This window comes from Dipodomys spectabilis, unplaced genomic scaffold, assembly GCF_019054845.1.
Source record: "Dipodomys spectabilis isolate Male_0828 unplaced genomic scaffold, ASM1905484v1 ptg000146l, whole genome shotgun sequence".
NCBI classification, from domain to species: domain Eukaryota; kingdom Metazoa; phylum Chordata; class Mammalia; order Rodentia; family Heteromyidae; genus Dipodomys; species Dipodomys spectabilis.
The window spans coordinates 1,036,079-1,063,557 of record NW_024870823.1 but is presented as its reverse complement, the minus strand read 5'-3'; the positions used below and the strand labels follow the sequence as shown (position 1 = coordinate 1,063,557).

The 27,479-nt window shown below is 34.5% G+C and overlaps 1 protein-coding gene across 2 annotated transcripts in view; it reads left to right on the top strand.

The window, feature by feature from the left end:
• Gphn (gephyrin) overlaps positions 1-27,479 on the top strand; it is a 392,152-nt gene that overhangs the window by 70,699 nt on the left and 293,974 nt on the right. For both annotated transcript variants that reach the window (XM_042691808.1, XM_042691809.1), the window contains exon 2: positions 25,727-25,805. In XM_042691808.1, the coding sequence (XP_042547742.1) occupies positions 25,727-25,805 (79 nt within the window). The remainder of the gene's footprint in view (positions 1-25,726; positions 25,806-27,479) is intronic.

Here is a 27,479-nt window from a genome sequence, read left to right as displayed (position 1 = left end):
TGGACACCAGGCATCTCAGATTATGAGAGTGGATTTCCCATCCCTAAAATTGTTGAGCCATTTGTTGGACATTTTCATTTCTTAATTTGAGAGATATCTGTTCAGTTTATTGACTAAGATGTATCTGTGTGTATGCACGCACGTATGCATGTATGTCTGTCAATCCTGAGGCTTGAACTTGGGGCTTAGGTACTGTCCTTGATCATTTCACTTAAAGCTAGCAATCTACTTCCTGAACCACAGCTTCAGTTCTTGCTTTTTTGGGCCATTAATTGGAGATCAGTCTCATGGACTTGCCTGCTCAGGCTGGCTTTGAACCCCGATCCTCAGATCTCAGCTTTCTGAGTAGCTACAATTACAGGCTTAAGCCACTGGCACTCAGCTGTTTGCTTAGTTTTTTATTTACTTATTTACTTATTTATTTGATGTTCAATACGTTGACTTTTCTATATTTTTTTCTATATTTTTTCTATTTATGTTCAGTTATTAATGCCTTGTCAGATGAATAACTGTCAAAATATGTTCTTTCTTTTTGTAGGCTCTTTACTCTGTTAGTTTCATTTGGTGTACTGAAGTTTGCTTTGTTTTTGTCCTTATTTTGTGAGCTTTTGGAATCTGTTCAGAAAGTCATTGCTTATTCCTATGCCTTGAAGTTTTTTTCCTAATTTTTTTTTTGAAATTTCAAAATTTCATAGTCAAAGCAAGTTAGAGGGAAAAGTGAAGGACAAAAAAACAGTGCTGGAGGTATCACAATACCTGAACTCAAATTATGCTATAATACTATAGGAAAAAAAAATTATGGTTCTGGCTCAAAACAAATCTAGATCAATGAAATATAATAGAGGAAACAGAAATACACTCATGCTAGTATAGTCATCTGATTTTTAGCAGAGGTGCCAAAAACATCTCTTGGAGAAAAGACACACTATTTAGTGTTGCAGGAAAAACTGGATATCTTATTTATCTACATGTAGAAGACTGAATCTTGAGCCCCACCTCTCATCCTATACAAAATCAACTCAAAATTAGTTCTTGATATAATTTTTAAATATTTTTTATTGTAAAGATACCTTACAGAGGGGTTACAGTTACAGGAGTAAGGTAATGAGTACATTTTCTATCAAGCATTGTTACCCTCTCCTTTGCTTTTCCCCTACCATCCCTTCCCTTCCCACCTTTCCAACTCCTCCCTCCCCACCCCCAAAATTTGTAAAGTTCATTTTCAATATAGTGTCTTGTACATCTCATTGTTACAATGGGTCAACTGTATCCTTATTTCAGCTTTTTGTTATTTCTCTTCCCTTCCCCAAATTAGAAAAATGCACATACAAATGCAGGGCACAAGAATCAAATACAGTGACAACAGGGATTATACCATGGGGGAAGAACATACAAAAGAAACAAAAAAAATCACATAGTACATTTTAACTACATTAAAAATAGCAAGAAAGAAAAAAGCAGTTGTGTCCCTATCTTGGGGTTCATTTCACTCAACTTCATCTTATATGGTCATATGTACATAGCTTTTGACCTTTTTTGCTTGTCCTAGACATATACTAGTTATTGCAGATAAGGGAGACCATGGGACCTATGTATTTTTGGACCTTGCTTACTTAATATAACTTTTTCCAAGTCTTTCCATTTCCTAACAAATGGGGCAGATTTATTCCTTCTGATGGAGGCATAGAATTCCATTGTGTGTGTGTGTGTGTGTGTGTGTGTGTGTGTGTGTGTGTGTGTGTGTGTGTGTGTGTGTGTGTGTGTGTGTGTGTGTGTACACACACCACATTTTCTTGACCCATTCATCTACTGAGGGGCATCTTGGTTGGTTCCATATCTTAACTGGTGAATAATGCTGCGATAAACATAGTTGTGCTGGTAGCTTTAGTATGGCCTTGTTTGTGATCATTTAGGTAAATGCCCAAAAGTGGGATTGCTGGTTCATAGGGGAGCTCTATGTGTAGTCTTTTTTATTTTTTTGGTTGTGGGGCTTGAACTCTGGGCTTGGGCGTTGTCCCTCAGCTCTTCAGCTCATGGTGAGTGCTCTACTGCTTGAGTCACAGCACCACTACCAGTTTTCTAGTGGTTTATTGGAGATAAGAGTCTCTCGGACTTTCTTGCCTACTCTGGCTTTGAACCATGATCCTCAGATCTCAGCCTCCTGAGTCGCCCGGCTTATGTGTAGTCTTTTGAGGAACCTCCTTACTGCTTTCCAAAGTGGTTGAACAAGTTTACACTCCCACCAGCAATGCAGTGGGGTTCCATTTTGGCCACATCCCCTCCAGTATTTGTTGTTATTAGATTTCTTGATTATAGCCATTGATATAATTTTTAAATTAATTTTTATTTGATTTGTTAAGATTTTACTGAAGCTTTTATAACTAAATAAATGTCCTATCATTATGTGTAATTTCCTTTGCCTGTTCAAAACTTCACCTCTTTTCAAACTGTAAATAGTACTAAATCCTATATGTATTATGTTTTCTTCTACATACACACACACACACACACACATACACATTTTTTTGTCAGTGGTGGGGCTTGAACTCTGGGCCTGGGCACTGCCCCTGCACTCTTCAGCTCAAAGCTAGTGTTCTACTGCTTGAGCCACAATGCCACTTCTGGTTTTCTAGTGGTTTATTGGAGATCAGTCTCACAGAGTTTCCTGCTCAGGCTGGCTTTGAACCACGATCCTCATATCTCAGCCTCCTGAGTAGCTAGGATTATAGGCATGAGCCACCAGCACCCGGCTCCTATGCATGTATTTTGAACACAAAGTTTTAGTTCTAAATTAGGCACAGTAACAATAAGAGATAATAAAATATAACAATTGAAAGACTATACTGTAATACAAGTTGTGCATATATGGTCTCAGAATGTCTCACTGTACTGAATTCACTGTTACTGTGGATATTGATACTTAGGTGATAAAATGAAGTGTGAATGATGTCAACAGTGTTGTAGTTTTAGGTTACTACTGACCTTCTGGCAATATATCAGGAAAATCATCTGCTTGGTTATCATCCTGTATCATTGTGCCAAGATGATGTAGATGATCAGATGTCAGGAACATATAATAGCAGTTATTGGGGTTTCTTACTCACTGATGGTATTTTACCTGGAACTTTTGGGAAGAAAATTATAATCTGAAGTTGTTTCTTTTCAATTTACACTAGTATTACTGTTTATAATTCTTGGATGATCATACAAGTGACTTTAATGCTAGGTTCCATCTGAAGGATTTTATTCCATAATTTTATCCTTTAATATTTGTGATTTGAAACTGTTAGCAAAATTGTCAATCTCCTTAATGTTGGTTCTGTTTCATTTTCACCTTCATCTTTCTCTAGCTCTCTAGATGACTCAGCAAATTTTCCCAATTCCTCTAATTTCTCATTTGTTATCACTTCTCTGTTGTCTTCAAATTGTTCTACTTTTTCTTTAAGCATGTTGAAAAATCATCCTCTTAACAGCTTGTTTTGCTGTATGAATGATTTTTCAAGTTTTCCATTGATTCTTGCAAAGCCTTTAAAATCACTCACAACTTAATGAGTTCTTCCAGTAGGCATTTACAGTTTCTGGTTTAAAAATTCATCCAGTGTTCATAAACATTATTGGGTCAAGACCAGCCAGTGATTCCCAGCATTGTATTATGGGCATATTATGGTATTCATCAGCTGTTGATTGAATGATATATTCATTTGACAAACTGAATAATACCAAGGAAGAGGAGATGCATTAAAAATTGTATATCAAGATAAATATATAACTTCAGCATTTTCATTTCTATATCCTCTTCACAATGGTTTTTTATTAATAGGATTTTAAATTCTAGCTTTTCCAAGTATTTTTCCCTCTTGGATGAAGCTTTCATGGAACCATTTTTAAATAAGATGAAATATTTTTCAATCCAAACCTGTTTTTTTTTAAATTTTTATTTTATTGTAAAGATTCTGTACAGCGAGGTTACATGAGTAAGGTAATGAATACATTTCTTGTCGAGCATTGTTACCCCTTCCTTCGTTTTTTGCCTACTATCTCTTCCCTCCCCTACCTCCCTCACTCTTCATCTTCCCCCCTCCCCCTGCCAAATTGAAAAATTAATTTCCAACATAATGTCTTGTGAGTCTCATTGTTGCAATGGGTCATCCTGTGTCCTTGTTTCAGCGTTTTGTTATTCCCTTCCCTTTCCCAGATTACATAAGTGTATATACAAAATACAAGGTACCAAAATCAAATACAGTGACAACAGGGGGAAGACATACAAAAGAAACAAAAGAAAATCACATAGTACAGTAAAAAGAACAACAAACCTCTTATGTCTATATCTTGGGGTTCATTTCACTTAGATCATCTTATATGGTCATATGTACATAGCTTTTGAGCTTTTCTGCTCATCTGATAAGATAATCCCAGATGTATACTAATTATTGCATATAAGGGAAACTATGGGACCTATATTTCTTTGGGTCCAGCTTATTTCACTTAATATACTTTTTTCCAAGTCAAACCTGGTTTTTAATATGTGTAATAACTCCTTACTTGCAGTATTGGCTTGGTGTCACCTTTTTTTCAGAGGCCTTGATGAAATCTTAATATTTCCTGGTATGACACTTTTTTTTTTTTTTGGTTGGTCATGGGGCTTGAACTCTAGGCTTGGGCACTGTCCCTCAGCTCTTCAGCTCAAGGTGAGTGCTCTGCCTTGAGCCACAGTGACACTTCTGGTTTTCTAGTGGTTTATTACAGATAAGAGTCTCACAGAGTTTCCTGCCCGGGCTGGCTTTGAACCGAGATCCTCAGATTTCAGCCTCCTGAGTAGCTAGGATTACAGGTGGGAGCCACCGTCGCCCGGCATGATGCATTGTTAATCATAAGATTTTTTTTCTTTTTATATCTTGTACTCAACCATATGCTTAATGGGTTTCCATCTTAACTACACACTTCTTTTTCCTTCAGAATTTCATGAATAGAAAATTTATTCTTAGCATAGATCTTAGCAACTCTAGCATAGGATTAATGTTCATTTAAATGAAACATTTTAATGCTTCTTTGAGATACATCTGAATTGTTAATATTATATGATGTGGTTTAGGACCATTATTAAGTAAGATAGGAGTTACTTGAACACAAGCACTGTTACACCAGTATAGTCAATCTAATTATTGAGACAGCTACCAAGTGACTATGGATGGATACCATATACTTTGTGAGAGAAAGAGATGATTCATGTTCTTGATAGGGTTGCATGAGATTTTACTACAGTACTTGTAATAGTGCCTAATTTAAACCTTATGAATTACTTGCTTCTGGAACTTTCTTTTTAATGTTTTCTCTTGTAGCATAATTACATCATTCAGGGATATCTTGATAAAGACTAATTAATGCTGGTTTCCCAAAGGGAGTTGTTATTAAAAAAGCAGATTCAAGCTGGGTGCTGGTGGCTCATGCCTATAATCCTAGCTACTCAGGAGGCTGGGATCTGAGGATCACAGTTCAAAGGCAGCCTAGGCAGTGAGACTCTTTTATCTCCTATAAGTCACCAAAAAAGGCTGGAAGAGCTATGGCTTAAGTGGTAGAGAGCTAGTCTTGAGCAAAAGAAGCCCAAGGACCAGCAAAAAGAATTTTTTAAAAATTAAAAATAAAACAAAACCAATACCTGAATCTCTCTGGCTGCTTGCTTCTAGTGATGTGGTCTGCTTTACTATTTATATTGTGGTGCTATCTACCGTGCGGCCCTCATAAAATATTGATTTGCCCCCAAATTGGTTTGTTTCTAAAATTGTAAACCTCTTTTCTTTATTAAGTATCCTGCTTGAAGAATTTGGTACAGGAACAGAAAATAAACTGACATTCTCCATAATTTCCTTTTGCTTTTTTTTTAGGTTTATTCAAGTAGGAACATTTTGCTTTGTTAGTTTCTTGAAGTATGAACTTAGATTTTGATTTAAGATCTATCTTTTCTTTTTATGTGAACATTTACTATTATAAATTTTACTCTAAGCACTGCTCTAACTGAACTGATATTAAACTATATAATTTACTGACATTAAGTATATACAATACTACTATCTACTTCCAAAACTTTTTTCTTACCTCAAGGAGACTATTTCAAGTAACTCATCACTGCATTCCCTCTGCTCTTCAGTTATTGACAATCACTAATCTAATTTTTGCCTCTAGAGATAAGTGTATTTGGGATATTTTACTTGTGAACTCATGCAGTATGTAGCCTTTTGTGTCCAGTTCCTTTAAGTTAACAATGTGCGTTCAAGGTTCATCCATGTGTAGCATATATCTTTTATTGATACTTCATTCTGTTTTAGGGCTAAATGAATTTTATGATGTATAAGTTTGTTTATATATTTACTTATTCCTGAATATTCTGAATTGCTTCTGCCTTTGGATATTATCAGTAATACTACTATGAAGAAAACTATACAAACACCTCGTTGAGCTGGAAGTGTTCAATTCTTTGAATATATATTTATATGTGTATATACATAGAAGTATAATTAATGAATTATATTGTAATTCTATTCTTAATTTTTAAAGGTATCATTATAATGTTGTCCATAGTAACTGCAATATTTGACATTTTCACTAAATGCAAAAGGGTGACAATTACTCATTTTCAATACTTGTTTCTTTTAGGAAAGCAAACTTTTTAATGAGTAGTAAGTGATATTTTACTATAGTTTTGATTTTCACTTATTTAATAGCATCTTTTGATAGACTTACTGGCCATTTGTGTATCTTCCTTGGAAAACGTATTCAAATTCTTTGCCCACTTTAAATTTTTGGATATTGAGTTGTAGGAGTTTGTTATATATTCTCATATTTATCTCTTAGAGCTTATATAATTTGCAAATATCTTTGCCTGTAGGTTTTTCATTTGCTGATTTTGTACTTTTAATATGCATAATTAAAAACTTTTGTTTAGTATAGATATCTACTTCAATTTTTGTTGCCGGTTCTTGATATTTTCAATAATACTGACAAAATCACTATCATGAAACTTCCTCATGTTTTGTAGTTTTAAGTCTTACATTTAGGTCTTTGATACACTTTAGTTATATGGTACCTATTTTGATGCCAACATTATGTATGATATGATAGTTTCGTAGTATGTTTCCAAGTTTTGTAATATGTTTTGTAGTATGTTTTCAAGTAGTATGCTTTCCTGCTCAGGATTCCTTTAGTTATTTTATAGAATTGTTTTCTGGTTTCATATAAATTTAAAATTTTTTTTTAGTTCCATATAGAATTTTTAATTGTATTGATTCTGTTTATTACTCAGTTTAACGTATCTATTAACATTGACTTGTCCAACTCATAAACATGGGGTATCTTTTCATTTATTTATGTCCTCTTCAATTTCTTTCATGAGGTATTTTATAATTTTTATTATACAGACCTTTCATTTTCTAATTAAATGTATTCCTAGCTAATTTACTTAGTAATTTATAGCTATTGTAAAAAGATTATTTTCTTGGTTTATTTTTCAGATAATCCACTAAGTATAAATTATTGATTTTTCTGCATCCTAAAATTTCGCTACTTTTGTTTATTCTAATAATGTTTTGATGAATCCTTTTTAGTGTTATTTTCTATATATAGGATCATGTCAGCTGTGAAGACTGATAATTTGGCTTCCTTCTTTGCAGTAGGGCGACTCATTTCTTCTGATTTCTCTGAGTAGAACTTCTAGTACTTTGTTGAATAAAACTTGTGTAAGTGGATTAATTAGCTTGTTATAGTAATTTTTTAGTTTTGTCCTTTTCAGTATGATGTTAGTGGTTGGCTTGTATGATCTTTACTGTATTGAAGTATTCTCCTATATCTATTTATTCACCATTTCTGCATCTGTTGAGGTAATTGTGCAGTTTCTTTTTTCATTCTGTTAATGTATACCACATTTATTGATTTCTTCATATTGAACCATCCTTGCATCTCTGTGATGAATCCTATCCAAATGATGTTGGTGAATAGTTGATGTTTAATTGTGCTATTTGATTTAGTTTGCTAGTATTTTACTTGGTTTAGCTTTCTCTTTTGTTGTGTCTTTCTGTATTTTTGGCCTCAGGATGGTGTTGACTTCATTCAGGGTTTGGAAGGATTCTTTTAATATTTTGGAGTAATTTTAAGAATTGGTATGCCTTCTTTAATATTTGATAGCATTTACCACTGAAGCTATCTGTTCTGGACTTTGATTCTTTTAAATTGATTCAATATCATTACTTATTACTAGTGTGTTCAGGCTTTCTATTTATGATTTAGTCTTGGTAAGGTGTATATGTCCAGGAATTTACCCATTTCTTTTTGGTCATGAGTCATTTGTCTTCATATTCTTAAAGCTTATTGAGTTTCTTTACAGCAGTATTTTATATTCTTTGTGCATTGGTTTGCACATGTTAATTTTTGCCATTTGTGGTGCCTTATTTTGTCTTCTTTAATGAGGTCATGGTTCCCTGAATACTCGTATGATACTTGTACAATTTAATCTTTGTATTGTAAGATTTAATAATTTTACTAGGGTTTATAATTTTTTTTCATGTATGTGTTAGTGATTGTTCTTCCACCAATTCTAGTAAGCAACATATTTCTTTTCTGTGATCTAGTATTTCAGAGGTAGATGGTGCTAGAGGAACCCATATCACAATTTTTTGAACTACCGTTACAACCACTTTTTAAAAATTTCATAATTATCTAGGAAGACAACTACTCTTTCTGTGTTGTGTTTCCAGTGGTTTGAGGATGAGCAGTCCTGTGGCTACTAACACCACAATGCTGTAAACTTGGAGCCCACAACTCCTCAGACTACTGCAGGCACAGTAGGATGACCAGTAGATCTAATTTGGATCAAATGCCTCAGTTAATGGTTACTTGCCTGAGAACAGGTACAGTGCAGCTCTGCCTTGTACTCTGTTTAACTGTGATGGGCCTACTACTGAGTTTCAAGTCTAACATCACAGTTTATTTCTTTTTCCTTCCCTCAGATGGAAAACATTTCTCCCTATATTGTATTGCTTGAAGTTGCAGAGGTGTGATTAGGGAGGCCCTTTACTTGCTTTCTTTGGTGATGCTTTTACTATATATTAAAACAAACACTATGGTCTGTTACCTAGTTTCTTTAGTTGTCCTTGTTCCTGTCTCCTCTCCCTTAACCCTCCAGCTGAGGATTAATCCTATTGCCTTGTTCATGCTAGGCAAATGCTTTACCACTGAGTTACATCCCCCAGCTTTTCTTTATCTTTTTTTTTTCTTTAATTACCTCCTTAGCTTTATTAAAGGTAGATTAGTGCTTGAATAACGGTGCAAATGGATGTTTCTGTGGGGGAGGTGATTGTTCATTCCTTGAATCAAATTTTATGTCTGGTATAAGGTAAGAGTCCAACTTCTTTTTCTCCTATTTCTGAATTTAGATAGTCCTAACAATTCATTTTCATTTGTCTAAGGTTGTCTATTTCATTGGTTTTACCACCCTTATCAAATTCATTAGACTGTATATGAAGAGTTTTGTCTGGGGTTTCTATTCTGTTATATTGGTCATTATGCCTGTTGTTAAGCCAGTTTCAGACTGCTTTCTCTAAATTTCTAGTATATTTTGAAATTGGGAAGTATGAGACTTCTTTCTTACTTTTCAAGATTATTTGGTATTTTGAGAATTTATAAGAAGCCATGCAAATTGTTAGGATGGATATCTATTCCTTCTTTTTTATTGGTTTTTGGAAGTGTTGACATTGTAATTCTAATAATCCTTCTAATCCTTGAAAATGTTTGCCTTCAATTTCTTTTGGCATCTCTTGATACCTTTCTAGATAGAAGTCTTTTTTAGCCTTTGGTTGATTTATAAGTAAGTGCAATTATTTTTCTTAATTTCTTTCTTGGATTATTCATTATTAGTGTAGTGAACCTATCATTTTTGTGCATTAGTTTTGTATCTTGCAACTTCGGTGAATTCAACTATTAGTTTTAATATCTCCTTTTGTGGAAAAAAATTTCTTCATGAAGCCTAGTATATTTTTTCTTTTTGTAGTTTTTGACTTTGGTGTCATAACTAAGAAACCATTGCTACTGAAGCAATGAAAAATTCATGTAGCTCTTCTATCCCCAGACTATCATGTTTTGATTTCTTATTTTGTGTGTGTATATGAGGTTATATTTTGAAGTATACTCTTAAGAAACTTGTTCCTTGATCAAAATATTTTGAATTACACTGTAAAAAACTTGTTCCTCATGGATGAGCATATGCTTATATTTTAAATTATACTGTAAGAAACACATTCTTTGTCATTATATTTCCCTACGTCATTAAAAACTCAGAAAAATAAAGTAGCTCAGTAGCTCATGCCTGTGAACCTATGTATCTAGAAGATACCTAGAAAGCTGAGATCCAGAGGATCATGGCTTAAAGGAAGTCTAGGAAATTTTTCATGAGTTCCACTTCAGCCAATAACTGCTACTGGTGGTACACACCCATCATTCCAGTGATTCAGGAGGCTGAGATCAGGAGAATCGAAAGTTCTAGGACAACCCAGACCCCCTCCTTCCCCCCCCGCAAATTGCAAGATCTATCTTAACAGAGAAAACAAGGTATACTGGTACAGATCTATCATCCTAGCTAGGGAGGAAAGTATGAATAGAAATAAAATGTCCAGGCCAGTCCAGACAAAAAATGAGACCCTGTCTAAAAACAAAACAAAATAGCACAAAGGGCTAGAGACATGGCTCAAGTGGTAGAGCTCCTGAATTCAAACCCAAATACAAATAAATAAATACACACATAATATACTAAATGCATAAAAATCAGTTCAAAGTAACTTTTGTTTTTGTCAGTCGTGGGGCTTGAACTCTGGGCCTGGTCTCTGTCCCTGAGCTCTTGAGCTCAAGTCGAGCTCTCTACCACTTTAGCCACAGTGCCACTTCTGGTTTTCTAGTGGTTAATTGGAGATAAGAGTCTCACGGACTTTCCTGTCTGGGCTGGCTTTCAACTGTGATCCTCAGATCTCAGCCTCCTGAGTAGCAGGATTATAGGTGTGAGCCATCCATGCCCAGCCAAAATAATGTTTAAATAGTGATTTCATTTAATGCCTGTAACATAAGTAATCTTCAGCATTTATACATTAGGAATATCCAGTTTTCAGTTTTATGAATGATGTTAATTATGTTTATGAGCATGTTAGTATAAGTTTATAAACTATTATGTAATTTTATGAAAAAATACCATTTTCCTAACATAGAGGGGATGAAATTTAAAAATCATATATTGATGGCACTTTACTACTTTGCTTCTATTTTCTATTAAATACTATTAGTGATGGCTTTAAATAGTTTGTTGAATTATATGGCATACACTTGATGAACTGAATCATCTCTGTTTTTCTTTAAAGCAAATTTTTTTAGATAATAGAAATTTAATAATACAAAACATAAAAATCAAATGTTTAGGATATTAGAAATAATATACATAATAAATCCAACATAGTACCCATAGTGCTGCAAGGTTAGACTTTATTTTTATATTATTTGCCAATCAGGCTGCTTTTGTAGAGATTCAAAATTTTTCTTTTTGTTCTAAAAACATCTGGACCGTAGACATCTCTAATGAAACCATGTGACAGTTGGCATACTGTAAGTGGAGGTATGTGACATCATCTTAATGACCTAACTACATCCTCTTGTAATGGAAGTAAAAGAGGCTAATATTAGTAGTTAACCTGATATAGTAGTTAACCTGATATTGCCACTGAAGCACATACATACAAGGAAGTGAAAAATCAAAGGGCAATTTTGTTTTTCTTTAAAGCAAAATTTTTAACATTTTGTTCTGTTTCTACATAGGTCAATTAAGGAATTTTATATTATCTCATCTTAAAGTTGTAAAGAAGTAAGCTTATATTCATTTACAACTAACAATCTGATCATAGTCATATCTCTGTTAATATGTCTTCTAAAAATAGTGCATCACTTATGTAAAGTCAGTTTCCCATTGTCCACTGTGATTAAGTAGACCTCTGAAATTAGGCTGTTGTGGCTTTAGAAAAGTATGCTTGATTTTTAATTTTAGTCTGTGTATCAGACTAAGCACTATATTGAATTAGCTCATTTAATTCTTCCAACATTAAATGAACAGTAGTTATTTTATCCTATTTTTAGATGAGGAGTTCTGAGTTTTACAGATTTTTCTAGAATCCATGCAATGGAAAAGTGCTAATGCTATGATTGTAATATTGGAGCAATTATTTTAACACCCCTTTGTAATCGTAAATTACCCAAACATAGGTCTTTTAAGATTTCTGTTCTCTTCCTCCCATTCTTATATAAGCTTCATCCCTGAAAGTTTGCCTTCTTTTCTATATATTATTTCTATTAGTGTAAAAGCTGAGAGAACTTATATGTAATATATGTACATATGTGTGAATATATGTATGTGTTCAGTTGTGAATATTTACCCATGAGCTCAATTGAATGCTAATTTCACACTATTTCAAATGAGGATTAATATTAATATTAAAAATAGCTTTTTAAAATGGTATCTCATCTGCATTCAGCTGCATTAAGCTAAGTCTGAGAGCCAAACATGGTGGTTGGCATCTGTAATTCTGGCTACTTAGGAGACTGAGGTCAGAAGGATCATAGTTTGAGGCCAGTCCGGTCAAAAAGTTTGAGAAGCCACAACTCGACTTGTATAGGCATGTACAGGTGGTACTGGTACATGCCTGACATTTTACCTATGCAGGAAGCACAAATAAGAGAAACATGGTCCAGACTGGTCTGGGGAAAAAATGCAGAAAGACCTAGTTGTCCAGTGGGAGGAACTCTAAATGGAGTTGAATATATTTTTCCCAGCCACTGTGTATCAGAAATCCATTGAAATGGACCATGAACCCAATTTTCTATGACAAGTAGATAATTACCAGGCCAGTGCCACTTGTAATACTAGCCACTTTTGAGGCTGAAATCAGGAGGTTTGCAGTTAGTGGCCAGCTGGAGGCATCCTTCTCAACTGATATCTAGGTATGGTGAGTATCTGTCATTGCAACTACATAGGAAGCTGAGATTGGGAGGATCTTGGTTCCTGACAAGTTTGAGCATAAAAGTCTGTGTGACTCCATCTCAGTGAAAGCAGCTGGACTTGCAGCTATGACAGAAAGTCTAACATATGGATTTCAGTCCAGGGTGCACCCAGGCATGAAATAAGTCCCTGTTTAAAAAAAATAACCAGTACAAATAACCAGTACCTATTCCACAAAGCTCTGGAAGTGTGGCTCAGTGGTTGATCGCCTGCCCAGCATTCGCAAGACCACAAGTTCAAACCCTGGCCCTGCCAAAGCAAAATACAAAACAAAGTAAGTGAATGACACTTGATGTTAACATTTTCCTTTAAAAATGCAGGGGTTATGTGGTCTGAATCAGAATGACAAACAAGGTTTTCCTATTGGTAGGATATTTTGACCCATGACTATGCATACCTGCTAGTGAGTAAGATGCATTCTTGTGAATACACCAAGAAGAACTGGAGAAAGTAAGTGTGAAGCTGTTTAGGGTTGCAGTTTGGACACTATTCTCAGTGTTCTCAACTTGACTACAGTTAAACAACAAAACCAAAAATAAGGAGGGTATTCCTGTGCTTATCAGTACAATGATGCTTCAAAGCCTGGGCTGCCAAGAACTAGCAGAACCGGCAAAGTTTTCATTCTCTCTCAGGAGACTGTCTTCCAAAGTGTGGTCAGAAAATTCTATAAAACAAAGAAGGCTAAGAAATATATGACAAAACACCTGAGATTCAGTGCCTTATTACTCTGTGTGTCTTGTAATGAGAATGACAGGTTATTGCCCTGAAAAAATGAGCAAATTAAAATATATAAAGAAGAGGCTGCAGAATATGCCAAACGTTTGGTCAAAAGAATGAAGAGAGCTAAGGTGATATCTGGCTTAAATAGTAGAGTGCTTGCCTGGAAAGTGAGAAGCCCTTAGTGCAAACTCCAGTGCTGGAGGGAGGGAAACAAAAACCTGTATATGATGACGGAGTTCTGAAATCCCTACTATTTATAAGGATTGCTGTTTGCAAAGTCAAAGTAAGAGAATAACCTGGGGAAAAAAGTGTGACATCCTATCTGAAAAATAACCTAAAGCAAAAAGAAACAAGCCCATAGGTTAAGTAGTAGAGTGCTCACCTAGCAAGTAGAAGATCCTGAGTTCAAACTCTAGTACTGCCATTTAGAAAAGAAAGAAAGAAAAAAAAACTGGGGAAAAAAAAAAAAACCCCAAAGGCCTTCAAGAATAGATTGTGAAGAGATCTACACTGTTCTCTCTGGAGAGAACTTACTTGTACTACTTGTACTTCAGAGTCAAATCAGAATTTTAAGAAAAATCCATCAATCAATCAATAGCACGAGACCACCCAAAATTAACATAGTTACTTTGCAGACATCTGATTGTAAAATAAAATCCTCTGAATGAAATCTGGTTTCTGGCTCTCATGGAAATGTAATTAAAAATAAATTCAAATGTCTTTTTTTAAAGGAAGTATTTTAGAAAAGCAGATTCTACTTCAGAATATTATACTATTTATACCCAAGCAATGCTCATAGCAGATTTATTTTTAAATTTTAAGCATATGTTTTTGTTATTGTTATTAAGTTAGGTAATACTTGTTCTTATATTAAAGAAAAATATTGAATGTCTGCACTATAAGAATGACATAGGGACCACTGCAATGAGATTTTTGCTGTTTGGCAGAGAGATTAGAGAACTCTAAACACATTATGATAGGCAAGTGAAATTTATAACCAGTGAGCAAGTTGGGGACCAGTGGATGGGAAATTAAGATAGATAGTCAGGAATAAAGGGACTGGCTAACTAACTTGAGTTTTTGCTGAAAACAGTCGGTTTTAACCACCAGATTCAGGATGACAGCTGACTGATTACCCACAGGGTGAGGAATGAATCTTAATTAGAGAGATAGCTAAACCAAAGCTATCTCCCCTACCCTCTGCTTTTATAAATTCAGATGGGTCCAGGACTATCTTAAGAGATTTATGGGAAAATAAAAGTATACAATCTAAGAGGTATATAACACAAAAAATCAGAAAATACTAGAGCAGTTCTGGTAACACATTCAGGATACCTGGAATTACTGAGATAAGTACATACAGGAACTCCTCCAGTCTCTTTACAGGATTACTGCATAAAGTCAATCATAATCCTGTGTCTTTACTTAGACATAGGATAAACAACAACACAACCACAATTTTCCACTGATATTATTCATACTACGTGTAAGCACATTAGTTAAATCTGCAGCCAGTCACAGTCCCCACAGGGCTCTAGAGCTCTCACGCAGACTGATCAGTTTTGGCCAAGAAAAGAATATTTTGGTAGCCCTTCAAATAATGAAAGTAATTTTAATCATTGTAAACCTAATCTTTAATAAAAATTTTCCAGATAAGATATAAATTCAGAATCAAATATGTAAAGGGTGATCTTTACTAATAGTTATGTATTCTTTCCCCTCTTTGTTCTTTAGAAGTTACATGAAAGCATTTGTGATTCTGTGAATTAAAGTTTATTCCTTCGATTATAAAGCATCAGTTTTATTGTCCAAAGCTATTGGTGGTAGAGGTTGTGGGGAAGCTGAGAGAAGCTGAGAAAGAAATTATTGAATAAAAATCTCTTAGCATCAATATCAACATTTTTTGCTTTAGCCTTTCTGTAATGTCAAGAATACATAGGAGGGCTGGGAAGTTGGCTCAGTGATAGAGCACTTGCCTTGCAGGCATGAGGCCCTGGGTTCGATTCCTCAGCACCACATAAGCAAAAAGAAAAAAGCTGGAAGTGGTGCTGTGGCCCAAGTGGTAGAGCACTAGCTTTGAGCTGAAGAGCTGAGGGACAGCGATCAGGACCAGAGTTCAGGCCCCACGACCGGACCCCTCCAAAAAAATTAAGATAAAATAAAAAAAGAATACATAGGAAATATACCCATTGCTATTTAGAGCATTTGGTGGCAGTTGGGGAATCCTTTCCTGTACTTTTATTATAGCTCCATAACAAGATATTTAAAAACCATCCCAAACTGAAATTCCAACATCAATTGGATTGACACTTCTATAACATTGCCAGGCATATTTATCTTGAGGAAATTGGCATCAGACTCAAACTGGCATCAAACATACTTTGCTTTTAGTAAGTAAGTATTCTCAGTATTCTATTGTGTTAAGGAGAAGAATCTCAGAATTCCTTAAAGCTCTGTAATTTGATATTTGCTCTTTTGAAATCCTACCCATTAAACACTGAAATGTCTGTGTCATTAAGTCTCCATTCTCCCTATCATTGCCTTGTTAGAGCAACATTATAGTTTACAGGGATGTTGTTTTGCTTCCATTATATTTTTTGTATTTCTACTAGATTAAAATTTACTTTAATTTTAAACTAAGTTTAGTTCTTAGTTACACTTGAGTTATAGAACAATTTCCTACTATCTGGTGTGTTTTTTATGACCTATTTATGTGTTGTTTTTTCTGTGATATCCTTCTTCTAATTTTTAAGGCTGTGTATTAATTAGCATTTTTGTCGCTCTGAAAAAATACCTGAGAAAACTAATTTGGGGAGGAAGGATTTATTTGTCTCAACAGTTTCAGAAGTTTTAGTCTGTAATCTTCGGTTCAGTTGATTTTGGGCCCAATGCAAGACAGATTGTCATGGTGGCAGGTACATTTGGCAGTCTTCTTATCTCTTGGGAGACAAAAGAAGAGAAGAGAAGGTATAACTTTCAAAGACACAGTTTCTCTTCCAGCTAGGCCAATGTCTCAAAATTTCTACCATCTCACAAAGTATTGCTACCAACTTAATACCAAGATGCTTCTCTTCCTTCCCCTTCCCTACCTTACTCCTTCTCTCTCTCCTCCTCTTCTGTCCTCCTTTCCTCCCATGGGAATTGAACTCAGGGCCTGGAATTTATTTAGGCAGGCACTCTACCACTTGAGCCACATTTTCAGTTCTGTTCTTTGTCTTTTTTTTTTTTTTTTGTGAGAATACTGTACAGAGGAGTTACAATTACATGGGCAAGGTAATGAGTACCACGCATTGTTCTTATCACGCATTGTTGCCTCATCTTTGTTTCCCCTTCCCATCCCTTCCCATACTCCACTTCTCCCCCCACCGGATTCTCCCCTCACTCCCCACCAGTTATAAAGTTGGTTTTTAGACATAACGACTTATATATCTCATTGTTGCAATGGGTCCACCTGTATCCCTAGTTAAACGATTTGTTTTTCCCTTCCCCTCCACAAATTATACCAACATCAAATACAGTGAAAGCAGGGGTTATACCATGGGGGAGGGACATACAAAGCAACATAGAAATACTTAAGCCAAACTCTCTTTGAAATACCCCAAAGTCAGTAATTTGTTTGTCATTTTGTTACACTGTTTTCTTCTCCTTTCTCTTCTCCTTTCCTCTCCCCTTTTCTCTCCTTTCCCCTTCTCTCTTTTCTACCCTTACCTTCCGTCAGTGCCTCACATTCTTGCTCAGTTTTCTTGCTCACAGCTGGCACTCTGCCACTTGAACATATTGCTTATTAACTAGAAATGGAGTTTTGATTACTTTTCTGCTCTGTCTGGTCTTGAACCACAATCCTCCATGTCTCAAGCTCTTAAGTAGCTAGGATTGTAGTGTGAACTACCAGCATCTAGCTTGTTTTTCTTTTTCTTCAATGGCTTTTCCTCACTTTTGCATGTAAAAGTGTCCAGTTATAACAACTTTTTCCATAAAGGCCTTCAAACAGATTTTTTTTTTTTGTCGGTCGTGGGGCTTGAACTCTGGGACTGGGCGCTGTCCCTCAGCTCTTCAGCTCAAGGCGAGCGCTCTACCACTTAAGCTACAGTGCCACTTCCGGTTTTCTAGTGGTTTATTGGAGATAGGAGTCTCACGGTCTTTTCCTGCCTGGGTTGGCTTTGAACCATGATCCTCAGATTTCAGTTAGGATTACAGGCATGAGCCACCCGCACCCAACAAAACAGATTTATTTTTAGCACTTTAAACAAAAATTCACTTATTCCTAATAAAGCTCACTGTCCTCCTCCCCATAATTGCTCCATACTACTCTTTTTTTCTTCTTCTTTTTTGGAAAATTTGAGGACTATGCAAACTAAACAGTGTGTTTATAGTATGAGATCTCTCATGTACCTATCATCTATATACAGTAAGTACCACTTTGACCTTCTCCACTCCCTTAAAATATATCTCTAAGATAGGTCTTTAAGTTTTCTCTTAAGTTTTATTGTTTCAGTGTATGGACCATTAACATCTATTGTCAGATTTCTTCCAAAACTTTTCTGTATTTTAGATGTTACTGGTTATTCTTTAATTTTTTAATTTTATTTTCCAGTTGTTCATTGCTTATATATATATGTATGTATGTATGTATGTATATATACAGTTGACTTTTGTATATTGGCCTGTGGTCAGCCACTTTGCTAAACTTATACATTATGTTTAGTAACTTTTATATAGTTTTTGTCAATGGATAAGATGCTGATAGAGACCCTGCCTTATGGAAAAAGTACAAAGACATTTGCAGGCCAGCGTAGGAGATGTGAAGAAAATCCTTAGGAGGCAGTATTTGATGCTTTTACTTAAGTGTTGGGTGTGAGGAGTGGGTAGGGGAATTCTACTATTCTGCCTGTATGTGAGTGTTTACAGGTTAAGCCATGAGGTTTTTATCAGTTAAGCTGCTCAAATGGCCCTTCAGTTGTCTACACCCTTATACAATATCAGAGAAAAAAAAAGAACGTTATCCTGATAATGTGGACCTAGTTAAAAGTCAGTATTGTAGAGGCTACTCAACCAAAGAATCTTGAAAGGCAGAATAAATTGTGTTGGCACTGTGGATGTAACTGACTGAACTAATGTTAGAAATTATTTGGGGTGAACCATGTGACTTGTTCTGCTCAAAGCTTAAAACGTCTTGGTGCTTGCAGTTTTCTCAGTCTGCATTTCTCATATCCATTATCTCCATCTACTAATTTCAGCTACTTCCAGATGAAAAATAGTACTCTCAGGGAACTTTGAAGAAATGGACAGATTCAAATTTTTTTTTTCCAGTTGCTGATGTCACTGTTCTTTCTAATTCCATGGTGTGGAGAAAGTTGGGCAAAAGAATTGCCTAAAGTACTACAGAAGAGGGAGAGAGTTCAGTGGTCTGTAGCTTTCCCCTGAGCCATGGTGCTTTCCAAATATCAGAACCTACATGACACAGGAAGCAAGTGTAGGGCTTGTCATGGTAGTGGAACCAGCTGGCACAGAGAAAAAGCCTATACAATGTTCCTGATTTCCCTCTTACTCCTTTCTTTATGTTATTCTTTATTTCTCACATTTTCAGCATAGGAATATCATCAGTCACTTTATGGCTTTTGCTGTAACTCTACAGATGTGCTTTCAGCCACCTTAGTCCATCCACATTTTGGTGTGAGGGAAAATATCTGGTAGATTTCAGTAAAATTTACAGTGAACAGTGACATAAAACTCACCTATTTATAAAGCTCTTGAACTAATTTCATATAGTGTACAGGTTTATCTTCAATGTTTGAGTTGGATCAGTGAAGCAAAATGAAAAGCTGATAGTGTCCACTGGGTGGCAGCCACCTTCCAGCTCCAAGGACATCTCTGAAAGACCAACTGTGGCTTGGGATGATCAGCACAGTAGGGTGAACTGAAAACCATAGTTTTTACCTGAGCCTTAGGATCGGCTTCTGCCTGTATGCCAAATCTGTTGACAGCTAGTTTTTGTGCTGCCCTGAAGTTTGGCATCTTTTACAATTTTTTTTTTTAAACACCAGCAGGATTGGGGAAGAATATGCACCAGAGACTATATGGAAATAGCTAAGTCTAAGATATTTACTGTCTGTACTTTTCAAAATAAAAGTTTACCAAGTTCTGGCTAGACAGTATTTTCAAGGATTAAGCATGTTATGTTTTTCTTTCAGTGTTTGGATATGACTAATGGCCTCATTTAAGTAAAATAGCAGATTATAGACACAGGCCTTTCTCTATGGGACCATGAATTGTGGGAATGATTATATTAGGAATGTCTGGGGCACTTATATTAATACCTAATGCTTGTTTCTGATGAGATGGACTGGATTTCAAGCTGTTGGTCAAGCCTGTACTATTCAGATCACCACATGGATACCTGATTCCATCCTTTTACCTGGTGTTCAGAGCATATCCACTCTTATGTCCAAAAATAAAGGCCATTTCAGAAGCCATTACTAACAATCAGACCTTTTACCCCTGGAAAACGTTAGCCTGTTTTTCTCATGTTGCAGGAGGCTTTACCCCATCTTGTGTGTACTATTTATGTTACTAACACTTTTTCAGGATACATCCTAAAAGTGTAGTATCTAACTAGACCAACTAATTCTAGCCATATCATTGTGGCTTTGGAAATTAATGTGTGAAGGCTTTGGATTTCTGTGCTATTTGCAGTCCAATTATAGCATAACTATAATCACAAAGGTCAATGCTAGGGATCAGTAGTCAGAGTATTTGATGCAAGTTCTGTAGTTGGTTTGATTACTTTAAATATCAAATAAAAACAATTCTGACGCTAAACCTTCATCTGCTCCTGGCATACTATATCTAGGCAAATATGACTATCCTCAGAAAGGAGCCCTATCCATTTGAATGCTTCTTTGCTAATAATCAGGGGGACTGAGAGGATAGGAGATTACATTGATCTACTTAGAAAATTTGGTATTTTACACTGACCATGCTACATATACATCTTTCTTCTAATAGAAGCCCTAGGCCAGCTGGATTGTACACTTTCTGAGTGACAGGCAAAAGAGTAAAACTGATAGCTAATGACTGCAGACTTTCTTTGTGGCTGGGATTTTAGGGATTCTAATAATTTTTTTAAAAATACACTTCTTGTTTTCCAATTTCACTCACTTCTGCTCATTTATACTTGCCACTGCTGCCATCAAGGCTGAAAGCAGTTCTCTTTCTTTTCTTTCATATTCTGAGTTTTAAAAAGTAATGAGTTTTTTATTGTTTTTTGTTAAGGGTTCTTTTTGTTTGTTTTATTTTGTTTTGAGACAGGTTCACTCTATGTAGCCAGGGCTGACCTGGAATTCTCTGTCATCAAAGGTGGCCATAAACATCTAATTCTCTCAGCCTCTCAAAAGGCTGGGATTACAAATGTATACCACCACGTCCAGCAGCAAGTAAATGATCTTGGAGAGTGACATTCTGCTGTGATTATATCATATGTAGAGGTGGTCTCTAGGGAATGCTTTTAAAATTATTTAAATATTTTGAATTGACAAACCAGTTGTTGTGTGTGTGTGTGTGTGTGTGTGTGTGTGTGTGTGTGTGTAGTCCAATATAGTATTTTGAAATATATGTGGAATGGTTAAATTTAGCTAATAAATTTCTAGATTACATAACTATACTTTTGTGCTGAGAACATTAAACAGCTACTAGCTCTACATATTTCAATAATAATAATATCACTGTATTATACATAACTATACTATATCTGTTAACTATAGTCATCATGCAGATCCTTCTATCTCTCTGTGATAAACAGTATCTTATCTTTCTATCTTTCCATCTCCCCCAGCCAACCCAGCCCCTGGTAACCACCATTACTTGGTACTTCATTGTGCTCAATCTTTTTTTTTCCCCCCAAACAGGAGTAAGATAATTTTATGTTTATTTTTCTGTACCTAGCTTATTTCGTGTAACATACTGTCCTTCAGGTACATCTGTGGTGTTTCAAATGATGATTTTATTTTTTATATATTTCATTGTGTAAATGTGTATCACATTTCCTTTATTCCTTCATCCATTGGACACTTAGTTGTTTCTGTATCTTAATAGTTGTAAATAGAGTTGTAAAGTATGGAAGTGTAGGTTGTCTTACTAATTGATTTGATTTCCTTTGTATGTGTACTTAATAGAGGAATTGATGGGTCATATGGGTATTCTATTTTTTTAAGAGCTTCTATAATCCTAATTTAAGCTTTACTAATTTACACTCCCACCAACAGTGTAGAGTTCTCTTTTCTAGAATACTGGCATGTGAATAGTTGTTCCAGTTGATGTTTGGAACAACTTGGGGTAATAGTTGCTGGAGATCATTTCTATTTTGCCATCTTATTTTTTCTTCTCTTGGCAATGGCTAGGAGACAATGGCAAATAATGTAAAGCATAGAAAGTATTTTTAGTGTAACACACATAAGGAACATCAGTAAATGATAGATTTTATTTGTGTCATTATTATTGCTGTTCTTGTGCTATCTTATCTCAAAGGAACACATTATGCAGTGAGATTTCATTTGTTTTGATTTCTTCTATGTCCAAACATTATAGCTAGGCAGATACAGGGAACTATTTGAAAAATATTTAAGATCAGATGCAGAAAATAAAGATTAAGTAGAGAAAATAATCAGTTTTAAGCTTTACTTGGGCAGTCATGGGGCTTGAACTCAGGGCCTGGTTGCTGTCCCTGAACTCTTGCTCAAGGCTAGCGCTCTCTCACTTCCATTTTTCTTGTGGTTAATTAAAGATAAGAGTCTTACAGGAACTTTTCAGCCCCATCTGGATTTGAACCACGATCCTCAGATTCCAGGTTCCTGAATCACTTGGGTTACAAGCGTTAGCCGCCAGTGCCCGCCTAAGCTTTATTTTTTTGAATCAAAAGGCTGCACTGAAATTAAATAACAAATGGAAGATTCTATCAAAAAGATGAAAATTAAACTCATTTCTTCAAAATACATGTAGCTGTACATTATAAACATTTCATGAAAGATAACATTCGTTATATATACTACTACATTATAACTGGAAAAAGGAACAAAAGGTGATTAGCACATAATGGTTGCCAACTATGACCTTTATTCTAGATAAGAATGATGAAACTACACAGAAAATTATTCACTAAGAAACCTATTAAAGAGTCTGCTTCACAAATATTTCTAAGTATGTACTGATTTTGCATTTGATTCTTACTGAGTGTAGGCAATTGTGATTCTCATGTATGTGTGCATGTATTTTGTCTTATTAAATTTCTTTAGTAACGTTTTTTCAAATAAAATTTTTGAAGGCAATTTTGTATATCAGACAAAAACAAGCTTTTTGGCTTGAAAGAAGAAAAGACTCTTCGTTACTCTGTAGAACTTCCATTGAACTCATGATATATTAAGATACATAGTGTTTCAACCACTTAACTAGAAAAACCTCTGATGTTGTTTTTCTTGTATAATAACTTACTAATGGACTTAATTGTTAAGAATTGTGATAAGGCTAGTCTACAATGCTTCAAAGTAATTTCCTTTTTTCTCCTCAAAACTAATTATTATACCAACATAAACCAGATTGAGTGAGATGAAAGTTTTTATTTGCAGTTTTAGTGTGTATTTCTAATGTAGCTTCTCTTGTTTATTTGACTGTTATGATGGCATATTGGGTCATTTTACTTATCAGTGGACTAGGGACTATAGTAATTCCATTAGAAGTTATACACCTGAAGGAAAAACAAAACAAAAATCTGATCAGAATGATTGATTTTGAATTGATTTACATGTGAAAAAGTAGTCATTAGTTTCTTAAAATTTGTGCATTCTTATGATTCAAAAGAATTGTTTGCTAAAAAAAATTAGTAACAGTTTACTAGGCAGCTAAATTTATAAAAATTTTCTTGAGGTTTCTGATTTTGTAACTTAAAATTTATATATGATATGCATTTTAGAACTGTGTTTCTTAACAAAATTTGTTTCATAGATAGCTAACTAGCAGATCTTTAAAAGACCAAAGGCTTATTTCATTTCAATTAAGCTTTCTAAACTTTCAGACTCGAAGTTTTTATAACTTAGCCACTTGCCAAAACAGACAAGAAACATTATGAAAACAAATTTTATGGTATAATATACCTCCAGTTGTTAATTAGTTCAGCTGGAAAACACCTTTTTCTACAGCATGTCAACATTTTTAATTTTTGGGTCTCACTCAGGAGGTGTATAATGAAGAACATTTATTTTTAAATTATAAAAGGTAGAAAAGCAATCACAACTCAACAGGTTGAGACCAATGTTTATTTAATATGAGTTGAAGATTACCTGATAGCTTACAAAACAATGGGAAAATGTCTTGAGAGTGAATGCAGACTTTTCCAACTTTAAATGTTTTAATGAAGAATTGTGTATCATTTTTAGAAAAGGCTAATCTGGATTTTGAAATTTTAATACTTGTAATTTTGAGGGACTGTAATAAAAGGGAATATAAATTATAGATAAGATTTTAGATAATCTATGAATGGAACAAAACTTATATCTTACATAGATTATAAGTGATTATAATACCTTAAAGTATTATTGATAGTGACAGTAGTGAATTACCTAATATTTATGTTCACAAAGATAAAAATATGTAAGTGAATCATTTTACTTATTACATGAGTCTTATGACTGAAATAACCTGGATGTTACACTATTTGGTTCCAGTATGACCTTTTTTCTTTTTTCTTTTTGTTGTGGTTGCTCTGTTTCAATTTGTAAATTTTCAGCTGATATATCTTCATATTCACAAATCTTGTATTTTACTCTGTTAGACTACATGTGAAACCTATCAAGTCTTATTTTTATATACTATATTTTAGAGGTTTTTGTAGAATTTCTTTTGTAGACTTCTGTGTGTCTTACTCTTTTTTTTTTTAATAAATTTTTTATTGTGAAAATACCATACAGAGGGGTTACGATTACATGAGCAAGGTAATGAGTAAATTTCATATCAAGCATTGTTGCCTCCTCCGTTGTTTTTCCCCTACCATCCCTTCCCTCCCATCTCCACGACTACACTCCCCTTCACCCCCAAAGTTGTAAAGTTCGTTTTTGTTTTTCCGACAGTGTCTTATACATCTCATTGTTGCAATGGGTCCACCTGTATCTCTATTTAAACAATTTGTTACTCTTTTTCTTCTTAATTACTATTAATACTTTATGCTTCTTCTGATACTTGAAATTTCTATTATATACAGTGTTATTTCTCAGAAAAGTAGACATCAACATAAATGTCCTTTTCCCTTCACTCCATATTTAGAAATATATGAAGAAGTGCTAATTTTTCTCTAACATTTTCTGTTACTTTGGACTCCACTGGATTTTAATCTGACATGGCATCCTGGAAACAATAAGAGCTGTGTTAGTTTTCCTGTACCCCAGGAATGCCCTTCTTTTTCAACCTTCATTTTATCTCAATGAAAAATTATCCAGAAATCAAAACTATCAGCCATCTCAGATTATTTAAGAGAAGAATTTTACCATCCTGCAAGTTTAGTTTATCTTTTTAGTTTTTCATGCTATTTTTTAAAAAAAAACAAAAACCAAAGGATCTAGGGCCACGTCTCTTTTGTACTAATTAATATGCAAGCAGTGACCTGCCACTGTGTATAAGTAAAATTAATCTTGTAGAAGAACAAAATTTTAAACCTACATGCTTGTTAAGTTACATATATATATATATATATTACATGCATATCTAAAGATACTGAAATATTGACTTTATTATTAAATATTAATATTTGTTACTAAATTTACCAAACCTGGTAGTCAGTTTGGTAAGTGTTTGGAAAAAATTAAGCAAATTTTCATTTCAAAATCACTTTGGTCAGCAAGAACTAAAGTGTAACAAAAATTAATTTTCTCTTTCCTCTTCTTTTGTTAGTGAGTGATAGCTGCTTCAGGAATCTTGCAGAAGACCGCAGTGGGATAAATCTCAAAGATCTTGTACAAGATCCTTCCTTGTGAGTATTTGGTTTTCAGTACTAATTATAATTTAAAACTTTATTAGTGTTGCTTTTTCAAAAGAGATATAATAGCTTATGATAGATCAATTTCTTCATTGTTTTGTGCTACAGATAGTAAATTTTATGACACAGCATTTTTCTCAGGAATAGAAGAGGTTGATTGCTTTTTTAAAGGGATGATGCCATCATGTAAAACAAAATTCACTCTGCTAACATGATATCTTGCCTATGTGGCAGTACATAGCAGATGAAGGTAATTATGAATCATTAACTTGCTTGGAAAAATTAGACTAAATTTCCTCATATCAGTTTTAAGCTTTGTTGAATATATTACTTTAATAATTATAACTAGAGATGTAAAAATAATTACTCATAATAATAATATATACTTGCACATGTTGAAAATGTTTCTTTTGTTGGGGCAGTTTTAGGGCTTCAACTCAGGTCTTTATACTTGCTGGGAAAATATTGTGCCATTTAACTACACCTCTAGCCCATTTGGACATATTTGAAAGGTTACATATTTCATGTACATGACACAGGAATTTTTGAGTTTTATAACTTTTAGTTTTATTTTTTTGTATGAGTCAAATCCATTTTGACCAGCCTATAGTCCATACTTAAATAACTACATTTTACAATTTATATTTACTGACAAACAAGCACACTATCTTCCCTATGAATTGTATTCACCTAGTAAGAACATCCTTTCTCTTAAAACGCACTCTCTCTCTCTCTCTCTCTCTCTCTCTTTCTCTCTCTCTCTCTCAAACAAAACTAATCAAGGCTAGTTAAGTCTGTACAGCTGGGAAAGAGAAAATTGAGTGCTTGCAGGTGTTTTCCTTAATGAGACATAATGCATGCAACAAATTATACTAAAACAAAAAATCAGTCTTCCAGATCATATGTAATCTACCCTCGTAGACGTTTCACTAATAAATCATTGAGAATTTTACAAAGTATAAAACACAATGATGTCTTGAAATGGAAAATTACTGATTTATTACTGATTGACCAGTCATTTACAAAAATGTTATAAAGAGTGGCAGCCAGGAGACATAAAAATGTGTATCTGGGGGCTGGGAAGGTGGCTCAGTGTAGAGCGCTTGCCTTGCATGCATGAGGCCCTGGGTTTGATTCCTCAGCCCCACATAAGCAAAAAGAAAAAAGACAGAAGTGGCGCTGTGGCTCAAGTGTTAGAGTGCTAGCCTTGAGCTGAAGAGCTGAGGGACAGCGCCCAGGCCCAGAGTTCAGGCCCCATGACTGGACCACAAAAAAAAAAAAATGTGTATCTGAATGAGTTTCCCAACATGCTCATTCTATTTTTTTCCTCTTCTTAATCTGTCTCTCTTTTCCTCACTCAACAGTATGGTCAGTATTTTTTCTTGCTGATAATTATCCTTATGAAGATTATCAGTTGCCTTTTTCAGTCTTGTAAAATTTGACTTAGAATACAAATATTCTATATAATACATATGTACCTAGTGAAGGAATAGTGAATAACATTTATTTGCATAAATAACTCGATTTCCCTAGTGGATATGGGAGAAAACTTAATATTTTCTTCTAATGATTTCACTCATTTAAGTTATTACTTCCAATGTATTATTTGTAAGCATTTTAACACAATGTAATTTTGTCCATTAGATGTAAGATTATACTGAAAAATAT